The 10,721-nt window shown below is 47.6% G+C and overlaps 1 protein-coding gene across 1 annotated transcript in view; it reads right to left on the reverse strand.

Moving 5' to 3' along the window:
• Nucleotides 1–4,052: 4,052 nt before the first annotated feature.
• VEPH1 (ventricular zone expressed PH domain containing 1) overlaps nucleotides 4,053–10,721 on the reverse strand; it is a 30,551-nt gene continuing 23,882 nt past the window's right edge. The window contains exons 6-8 of the mRNA XM_029962317.1: nucleotides 10,545–10,711; nucleotides 9,274–9,483; nucleotides 4,053–4,277 (exon numbers count right to left, since the gene is read on the reverse strand). Coding sequence (XP_029818177.1) covers nucleotides 4,053–4,277; nucleotides 9,274–9,483; nucleotides 10,545–10,711 — 602 coding nt within the window. The remainder of the gene's footprint in view (nucleotides 4,278–9,273; nucleotides 9,484–10,544; nucleotides 10,712–10,721) is intronic.

Genomic DNA, 10,721 nt, shown 5'->3' on the forward strand with positions numbered 1-10,721 from the left:
CCAGTGCCACCTCCTGCCATGGGCAGGGACACCTCCCACCAGCCCAGGTTGCTCCAAGCCCTGTCCAACCTGGCCTTGGACACTTCCAGGGATCCAGGAACAGCCACAGCTTCTCTGGGCAACCTGTGCCAGGGCCCCTCCACCCTCTAACTAGAGGAATTTTAGAGAACTAAGGGGTCCTGGACAGTATTTACTTTTTAAACTCTACCCACAGCTTTAAACAAAGTTTGTTTTGTTTCTGATCATTTCTTTGTTTGATTTTCTCTTTTTTTTTTTTTTTTGTATGTTTCCTGATGAACAAACATCTGAATAGCTAAATCTGTAAAATCTGGATATATAAAACCACAAATGAGAGTTTTAACACAGCACTTCCAAAGCAGCAGAGCCTCAACAAGTCACGCTCACAGTCGGGGGGCCCATTAAAAACTCCCCAAACTGCAAATTACCAATTGTACAAAGCCTGTTTTTAAAGAAACAACCAGAAATACTGCAGCACAAAATGCACTTTTTCATTTGTTTTGATAAAGGCAGCTCAGGATATTTCTCAGGGGAGCTGGCGAGTTTTGTCTTGTTTTTAATTTAAGCAAGATCTCGTAATATATTAACACCGAGGAGCACTTTAAAAATATTCTTCTGTAATAAAGAACCTTGATACGACCTTTGCTAACAAATCTTTCTGGGGATGTAGGACAAGATTTAATTTATGGGGAAGCTGTCACTCCAACAGGACTCCCAACACTGCTCCCATTGTGGGAGCTGAGCACTAAGGAAAACGTCTGTTCCATATGGAAATACATGGAAAGCCTCTGCTCACAGAGAGGGGATTGATGGACTGGGGGGGGTTGTGAATGACAGACCCAAACCAGGAAGCCTTGATGAAGTTTGGAAACAAAAATGGTGTTTTAGAACAGCACCTCTCTTTGTCCAGTGTTCTCCTGTTGGGCTCCGATGGCTTCGGGAAGGGAATACAAGGAAATACTTCTCCTAAAGGATCATGGAATTGTTAAGGTTGGAAAAGACCTCAGAGAAACATGTTAATGAATCCTACTTTCCACATGTGGAGCAGAAAGAAGTCACTCCTCAGGGTGTGGAGGGTGCAGTTCTCACTGCCTGGTGCTCCTCAAGCCACCACCTGGTTTTTGACCCTGTTGGTGCCCAGGATTTCGGAGCAGGGGAGCAGGAGGGATCCCGAGTGCCCATCCCTGGGGACCATCTGCTCTCACGTGTGCCAGCTCTGCTCTCCCACCAATCCCTGGGGAAGCCACGAGCACCAGCCCCAAGCAGGATGTTCAGAGGGGGGGGCCTGGCAGCCCTTCCTGCTGGGCCCCCTCCCAGCCCCTGCAAAACAAACCATTGTTTGAAATCTTGGCAGGAGGCTTTGGGGACATTGCTGAGGTTGCTGAGCAGGATCAGTTTACACCCAAGCTCAGCCTGTTTTCAAGATGCACGAGCTTATGGGGGAACCACAATGACCTGCCCTGAGAGATGGCTCCAGGCTGCTCATCACTTCAGGCTTTGAGATTCCACGTGCAGAGAGAGCCCAGTGCACAGGTCACCAGTTCAAGGGTGGTACATGTGTATGAAGGATAGGAAGGACATTTCTCCAGACAATTATCAGCATCAGAAATTGAGTTTTAGGGAAAAAGAGCATCACAGAGATGGCTAAAAATACACTCGAGGTGTATTTTAACCAAGCCCTAGTTGCTGCCAGGGCTTCACCTCTGAGGGGATGGAGGCAGCAAGAATGGGTTAATTGTGGGTCCTTGTGGTTTGCCACTGGACAGACATAATCACTGATCACCCCCTCAGGCAGGACAGAGGTTTGAAGAAGGCAAGTGGTGGAGAAAAGATCATGGAATGATCAGATTGGTTTGGGTTGGAAAGACATTAAAGCCCACCCAGTGCCACCTCCTGCCATGGGCAGGGACACCTCCCACTAGCCCAGATTGCTCCAAGCCCTGTCCAACCTGGCCTTGGACACTTCCAGGGATCCAGGGGCAGCCACAGCTTCTCTGGGCAACCTGTGCCAGGGCCTCCCCACCCTCTGAGTAAAGAACTTCTTCCTTGTATCTAATCTAAATCTCTCCTCTTTCAGTTTAAAAGGTAATTTCATGCAGCCACGACACTGAGATGGGCAGCATTGGTGGAGCCAGGTGTGCTCAGTTCTTACCCAGATCCAGGGCTTGGAAGTGTCTCCAAATTTCCTTCCTTGCCTTTTTTTAATTGACTACACTACACTCCTAGGCTGGATAAGTCCATTAAAACTCTATATGTTCTTAAAAAGCACCTCTGAGGCTGAATAACTTGCAATTTTGTGACAGTAAGGGGCACCAGAGCATGGCCTGGTTTTAATTATGCTCTGCACTCCCTGCATGTAAAATTCCCTGGGTCAAACAACCCCGAGCCAACCGTGGCTCCAAAGGAATCAGCTTCCTCTTATGTAAACACCCGAGTTTTGGGAGGAATGGTTATAATCCAGCCACACATTTTAAAACCCTATTTCCCCTTCGCAGCACAAATACTCTGGATTGCTGCTCCTTATAAACCTCTGAGTTCAGTGGCTGCAGCAGCTCCAGAGCTGGGAGGGCATTTCCATGCCAACATCTGGACCAGTCCCACTCACCAGGCACAAATCAGAGTAAACTCAGCTTAAATCAGCAGAGAACTCTCATTTTAGCCTTGTCTGATTGAGCTGATCCTTTGCTCCACACAGGCCTGAAACATAAAACCAAAGAGCTAAAAACTGTAACTGTGAAAAATCGGGGGTTTGCTGTGATCTCTCCCAGACACGTTGAGACAACACAAGGAGCAAGAGGGCTGAGGAGGGAATAAAATTTAAAATCAGTAAATAAGTAAATAAAATCAGGGAGAGATGGAGAATAAAAAAATCATCTGTAAGCACACTCATGAAGACGATGAAGCTTCTTCTCCTTGGCAAAGCAAGTCCTTAACAAAGGGGATTTTAGAGAGAAACAGGGAAACACAGCAAGGTTTTAATGAAAACCTTCTCTTGTTTTTAAGTGTTTTTTTTTTATCAGCTCTACAGATAAATGTTAAGCACAGAAGATAATAAGGAGTAGGAATATGGGAATATTTTAACAAATAAAGTAATTTTTCAGCCATAAATTGAGGGACCGTAATGGGTTGTATAAATTATTACTGGGCCTCAATCCCTGTCCTGCTCCTCTGCAGTTCCCAGAATACATGACATCCCTCTGGTCCCTTCACCAAGTGACATCTGGCTGCCTCTTTTTTCCAGTAAACTTGGCTAGTTTGGAACAAGTGTGTTGTTTCATGCTCACTCTGTTATCTCCACTTGGCTTTGGCATTATCTCCAAGGATATTTTTCATAAACGAGTGCCGAGGGCTCGTTTCCATGGAGGGCTTTCCCACCAGGTGAAGTTTGGACACTTCTCACAGTCCTGCAGTAAAGGGAGGCACTCTCTCCTGGTTCCTTTTTCATTTTTAACTCTCTCCAGGACACCAATTACTTGTTTCTCCAATGACCTCAGTGTTTTGGCTCCGGCGCTCCCAGCCTGGCTCCAAGGCTGTCCTTCATGGTTATGGCTTTTCTGACATCTGGGTTACATTTTTCCACAGAATCACTATTCCTTTGTGCCCTCGTGACCTGTGTCAGCATACACAACTCTAATTATGAGTCCTTCACTAATTAAAAGTGACTACCACCGTGTATTTAAATAACACCTATATTCTCACCCTGAGGAACGCTGCAACGCTCCCAACCCTCCAACCTTAGGATACACACTCAGAAGCAGCTGAATGAGCAGAACATCTCTTTGTAGATGCCTGAGAAATTTTTTCCAGCCTGTTCTTAGGCAAACCTTTACCAGGGAGTTAAGCCAGTCATTGTTCTCATCACCCTCAGTGGGTATTTTCTAGAAAAACTCAACGATAATTGTGTGGGCCGACTTCCCTGGTCGATTTTTGACTGGGCTTATCTGAGTTGTGGCTTTTTTCATGGCAATTAGGATAGATTTAATATGAATTTATGCTGCCTCACACGGCCCTGAAGGGGCTTTGTCACACAAACACTACCTGGCTCCTGGTGTGCTGTCAGCCTCGAGCTGCCGGACGAGGAGCTTGGCTATGGCAGTGAAGCTGTTGCTCATGCGGTAAATGTCCCTGCTCTGGGGGCCCAGGATGCTCGAGAAGGTGTCGGTGAGGCTCTTAATTTCCAGCAGCAGAATATGGTGAAATGAGTGCTCCATGTTGGCCAGCTGGTTCACCAAGTACAGCAGGCAGGTCCTGGCTCTCTCCTGGGCAACACGGGGAGATAAGAAGAGTTTTAAACACATTAATTCAGTGTTTGCTTGTGCAGGGAGGTTTGTGTGGTGCTGCCTGAGTCACTGTCCCTGGGGAAGAGTGGCTGCCCCACGATAACCAACTGTGCCTCAAACACAGTTTATCTGTGTGTGCTGCTACGTGACTTTTGTTCCTCTTGGTATTACCTAACCCAGCCTAACTCAGTACATCTTGTCTCCTCCTCAGACCTCGAGCCAGAGTCCCTAAAGGCCCTTTGAAGGGCCCTACATTCTTCTAGTTGGTAGGTCAGCCTGGCTCAGGGCACCAGCAGCACTGAGCTCCCCTTTCATCTGTGCTGAGCCTGGCTCAGCTACTTCATCGAATCACAGAATGGTTTGGGTTGGGAGGGACCTCACAGCCCACCCAGTGCCACCCCCTGCCATGGGCAGGGACACCTTCCACTGGACCAGGTTGCTCCAAACCCCATCCAACCTGGTCTTGAAAAGAGAAAGGCACAGAAAAAGAGTGTAGGGAGGTGAAGCTGTGGTTGCCCCATCCCTGGAAGCGTCAAGCGTGGATGAGCTGTAAGGTCCCTTCCAACCCAAACCAGTCTGGGATTTTATGATTTTCTGGACTCCTTTCTGGGCCTGTTGGGTGCTGCTGACATTTAGCATTGTCACCCTAGGGTCTGTTGTCACCAGTGCTGCCCACAGAGAACGGGGCTCCTCCAGCACAGGGGGCAGAGCAGTGAGGGGCAGGAGCTGGGGTCCTGTCAGCATCTCCTCTCCCTAATGGTGAGAGGTTAAAGGACCTCATAAATCACAGGGGTTCTCCCCTTCCACAGCATTTAGTTTAGGAGCAACACTCAGCTTAGAGCTGTGACTGACAGCACAACAAAGAGAAGTTTAAATTGAGATTTCATTCTAAGATGTCCTCACACGCTGCCTGGCATGGGCTGTCAGTCACTGCCAATGCCCTGGAGTCTGATGTGCCCTCTGCAGCCAAAATGTTCCCACCCAATTCTTCGGGGCAATGTGCTTTCCCCAGTTTATCAGCAGAGATCACATCCCCCGCAAATCAGGATTAAAGGGGGCTTGTTTCAGATCATAACATTAAACACATAAATATTTTCTAGCAGAGACACTTTATCATCTCTGCCTGGCCAGGACACACAGCTCCAGTGCCAGCTGTTTCTGTGTGTACGTGTCCAAATTCCCATCCTAAACCAGAAGTTTGAAGGTGAAAATCATGGAATGGTTTGGGTTGGAAGGACCTTAAAGCTCATCTTGTTCCACCCCCTGCCATGGGCAGGGACACCTTCCACAGACCAGGTTGCTCCAGGGATAGGGAACATCCAGCTTGACCTTGAGCACCTCCAGATCAGGGCTCCCCTGTTTTGTTGTAGTGGTTCTAAGTACATTAAGTTCCACAGCCCTAAAAATACCTAAAAAAGCAGTGAAGAAACCAGCAATTAACTCAGGAACTCACATCAGATCCTCTGCTGGGTAGCCAGGTATGGTTTTGCTCAGGGAAACCCTGGATAAATGGGAAAAGAGCATTGGACAAACTGCTTCCCTTCAGCCAAGGGGGGGGGGAAGGTCCAGCTACACCTCGGGCTGGGCTGATGTGACTGAAGGAGCTTTTTCCTCGGTGGCTTGAAAGAGGTTGACTTTTATTTGAAAGACAACCCTCCCCCCAAGAGATAAACACAGGCTCAATTAACATTTAAAACACATTTTTTGTTTCCTAAACAAACTGTGCAGCAGACAAACTGGAGGAGCAGTTTTTGACCATTTTCCTGTCACTTTGATCCAGCTGGAGTGTCTCCAGCCTCGCTGAAATGCTGCTACTCGCCTGGAGTGAGGTAAAAGAACAATAAACTCTGAGTAACATAATATGTAACTGTTATACAAAACAAAATTACAGCAAAATAGCTCAACATGAAAGCAGTCATTATCCCTGCCCCAATTCTTATCCAAAATTCTTCAAAAAGCCTATTTGGATGTACAGAGCCCGTTGTGATTTTAACAGGGCTTATTTGATGTATTCATGTGTTTTTTTCATAAGCAGCCCTTGCATTTTACGGCATTACATCTGCCAGAAGGTGAAGATCTAAAATACAAGTGATGAGGTGTGGCAAAGTGTTACGCTTTAGCTTAAAATCAGGCTCAGGAGACTACAAAAAGACATCACAAGGCTTTCAGAAGTCGGTTAAAACTCTCAGTTGGTTCAAAACACACAGTTAATGGGAGAAAAAATACATTAAAATGTCCAATTGCCCTCTGCCCCAAGATGGTGTTTTGCTTTGCACAAATTCACGGTTAAGGGACAAGTTCTGATTTCAGCTTCACCCCTGAGACTGTCACTGACATCAGCAGAAGTGGGGGGTGTTAACAAGGGGCAACCTTTAGAATAAAGGCATCTCTCTTCAGCCAGAGCTCTCATCTCTCCAGGGGTCCCTCGGCACTGCCAACGTGGACAGAGCGGCTCGGGGGCAGCACAAGAGGTTGTTTTTGGGAGCCAGCAGAAAGGATTTGCTGCTCACACCCACAATCCATACCACAGAGGGCCAAGCCTCGATCCTTGCCACCTCTCTTCCCCAAGCAGACCTTCCAGTGAAGTGAAACATCAGCAAATAAAATTCCAGCACTGCCATCGCTGTTCCCTTCCCCGCTTGTTTGGCTTGGCCGGGAGGGAGATGCCGAGTCACGCCTCAGAACGAGCAGCATTCCTGTGGCACAGCCCCGGGACAGGGAAGGGGAGAGGGGCAGGAGTGAGCAGGAGGGTTTCAGAAGGCACTGGCACGGGGGGCTGAGACACGAGAGCAGCAGCAGCACTTGTGTGTGCAGGGACTGCTCTGCTGCTTCCCCTGAGCGGGACAAACAAAGTGCAGCAGTGACTGAGCTTTGCAGTGACACTGGAGATCAGAGTATCCTTTTAATTCATTCTCATTGCTCCACGGGAGCCTCTAAGATCTGCCCAGCTTTTATGATGCCAGATGTGGTTGTGCTTCTCTGCTGGCAGGCTGGCTGCCTGCCCTGCAGCGCCAGAGATCCATGGCACTGGTTTTCCTTTCCATCACAGAGTCACAGGATAGTTTGGGCTGGAAGGGACCTTAAAGATCATCCCATTCCACCCCCTGCCACGGGCAGGGAAACCTTCCTTAGACCAGGTTGCTCCAAGCCCTGTCCAACCTGGCTTTGACAAAGAATCATCTCCTCTTAAAGGAGAAAGAAATGCCTCCAAGGCTGATTCCTGAGGACAGGTGAGACCACAGAATCATCAGATCTCCCAGGCTGGAAGAGCTCTCCAACACCATCGAGGGATGGAGTGGGAAGAGCTTTAAAGTCCTTTCCAACTCAAACCACTCTAGGATTTTATGATGTTCCATAATTCAGAGATATCTATGACTTCTATCTTTTCAGGAAGCAAAACACGAGGGGAGCCATTTGTCCCCTGTTGGAACGTTCCCCTCTGCCACCCTTTGCCTGCTGCTTTGCTCCATGTTCTCAAGTCTCAAGTGCAAGGTCCCCTGGGTGTCCCTGCACACACAGGACAAGGTGCCATTCCCCTGGACATGTGGCACTGGAATTGCAGCCTGCTGCTGAGTCAGCAGCTCCCTACAAAAATAAGACCCAGGACACAGTGCCAGCTACTCAACACTTACTACAGATGAATTACCCATCTGTAGTACTACGTGTACCCACATAAACCAACAGATTAAAAATATAAGGAGAAAAGATTCTTCAAATCTAGTCTTTGTAAACTTTACCTCAGGCTACAATTTCCAATAATATATGAAATACAACCTGGTCAGTGGGTTCCCTGCTTATTCTTGGTATTGGTATAAAACAATAACAACAACAAAAGGCAAAATAAATAAACTCAGCCCCTTTGAAGTAACAAACACAGCAGAAATGGAGCCTCAGAGACACTCAGATGGGAAGAGCTGGTTCAACACACTAAAACACAGAATTAAATCCCTCAGTTCTGATCCCAGCTGTGCTCAGCTCAGGCTTAGCTGCTTATAAACTGTAAAGCTTCTAGGAGATGCTGACTCCTAAATATTAAATGCAGAATTGAACATGGTCACCTGCAGCTCTTGTAAAAGTCAGACTTGCTGGGGGGATGGAAGTAAACAAGGAGACAACAACAAGCTGTATTTGGCTCTCAGTGTTCCATAGGATTTTGGCTTTCCCCCCCACAACAGAAATGAGATTTACAAAGCCAAACCAAATCTGGTTTTGATTCTTATGAGATAAATTTAATTTTAAATGAACATAAGGCTCAAGATCAGTAGAAACAGCAAGGGAAGTGTCTCCCTGTGCTGCACCCACAGTGAACAGACCCCCACGGCCTGGCCAATACACACCCAAAGTGAGATCCAAAGGGAAGGATGGGCCTTATGGCAACGAGGGAAGAGTTGTGTGACATCCCTGTGTGCCAGCTGAGCTGTGGCACAGGCACAGAGCCAGCCACCAACTCCCAGCCCCAGGATTTAAGGGAATGGCTTTGAAAAGGGGCCAAAAGAAACTGTTTTCTCTGGGGACAAAGGTTTCCCTGGGGATTCTCCAACACTGATGAACCCCCAGTGTTGTCTGTGACTAAACACCTTCTCACAAAGGCCTGGAGGGACAGGACACAGGGAATGGCTTCAGACTGACAGAGAGTAGGGTTAGGTGGGATATTGGGAAGGAATTCCTGGCTGTGAGGGTGGGGAGGCCCTGGCACAGGTTGCCCAGAGAAGCTGTGGCTGCCCCAGCCCTGGAAGTGTCCAAGGCCAGGTTGGACAGGGCTTGGAGCAACCTGGGCTAGTGGAAGGTGTCCCTGCCCATGGCAGGGGGTGGGACTGGATGGGCTTTAAGGTCTCTCCAACCCAAACCATTCCATGAGTCTGTGCCCTGGTAGGGCAGTCTGGCTACTTGTGAAGAAAGACATATTTAGATGTATCATTTTACCCAGGATTCAGAAAAGAACAACCCCCAAACCAACCTTTGTTTCCAAACTCACCTCATCAATGTGCCCAACAGCTCCAAAGATCTTTGCTGTTTGCCCAATCAGACCTGGAAAACTCTCCCCAACCTCCTTCAGCGTCGGCAGAAAAGGGGCCAAGGCTGTTGGTTCGTAGCTGGATATTTCTATGAGGATGTTTAGAATCAAGTCACTGTGGTTGGGGTCCCTCAAATGCCCAAATAAAAAGGGTAAACACTCTGTCAGCACCTATTAAAAAAATCAGACAGAAACAAACTGAATATATATATTTTTAATTGGGAACACAAATAACCAAGAGAGATGTAACTGGAGTGATAAAAATAAACCACTAGACTTTGATTCAATAAAATAGTTTTCCAGCCTTGCTGACCTTTGCACAGGGGTCAACCCAAGTTCAGTTCAACATATGGAATAAGGGTAAGTTTTAGCCTTGAAATATGGCAGTTATGCATAAATAAGTGAGGAAATGGCCAATTGTTCAAAAAAAAGATCAAAATCCCATCCTTATATTTCCCTCCCTCCAGGTCAGACTATATTTTATTGATTAAAACAACAGAAGACTCAGCCTTCCCCAATGATACAGTAAATTAAAGGACTTGTAGAAATTTTTTTTCCATAGGAAACTAAAGGTCAAGAGCTGGAACAGAGGGGAAAACTAAGGGCAAGATCCTCACTGCCTAAAAAACATGCTATGGGTGAGCTGTCATTTCTTGTAAGAACCCAGTTTTGGGGAGGCCGAGGCTTAAAATCATCTTACAAACAGGATGGAGTGTTTACAACTCTGCACTGAGTAATTAATTCTTGTGTAAACACACATGCACACTAATGCACCTCAGATCCAATGGGACCTGCATCTGTGTGAAAGACATTTTGACACAGAAGTGGGGCATAAAACAACCCATTCTTCTGGTTTTCCTTGTTGAGGATTATCAGTTCTCATCAGTTCCTAACTCATTTTAATCTCCCTTGACATGTATTTCAATACAGCTCATGTCCTCTGACAGAAACACAGTTATGGGAATTCACACTCCCATGGCAGAGGAAGAGCCAAAATCATTGAAAACAAATGGTTTAACCCAAACCTTTTGGTCCAGCAGCGTCGCTGTTATGTTCTCCTTATGACTAGATGGAGAACTTGGAATGGAATCACAGAATTCCGTGGAAGTAGCATGGGAAGTCACTGCCTGCATGTTGTGAGGACGGCTCGCTGCTGGCACAGACCTCACCGAGCCATCTGAACACAACAGCCCTGCAGAAGGGGGGCAGTGAGCCACCCCCAAGGTGCTTACCCCGAGTTCTCTGTTCCTGGCCACGGCCTGGAGGAGCCTGAGGAGGTGGAGCTGCTCTGCCTGGTCCAGCTGGGCCGTCAGTGCCAGCAGGTCCCGCAGCCGGAGCGCGATCGGCCGCGGCTGCTGCTCGTAGAGCGCGGGCAGCACACGGAGCAGCATCGAGTTCCCTGGGGACAC

The sequence above is a fragment of the Manacus vitellinus genome, unplaced genomic scaffold (genome assembly GCF_001715985.3).
Source record: "Manacus vitellinus isolate BGI_N305 unplaced genomic scaffold, ASM171598v3 scaffold_45_pilon, whole genome shotgun sequence".
NCBI classification, from domain to species: Eukaryota; Metazoa; Chordata; class Aves; order Passeriformes; family Pipridae; genus Manacus; species Manacus vitellinus.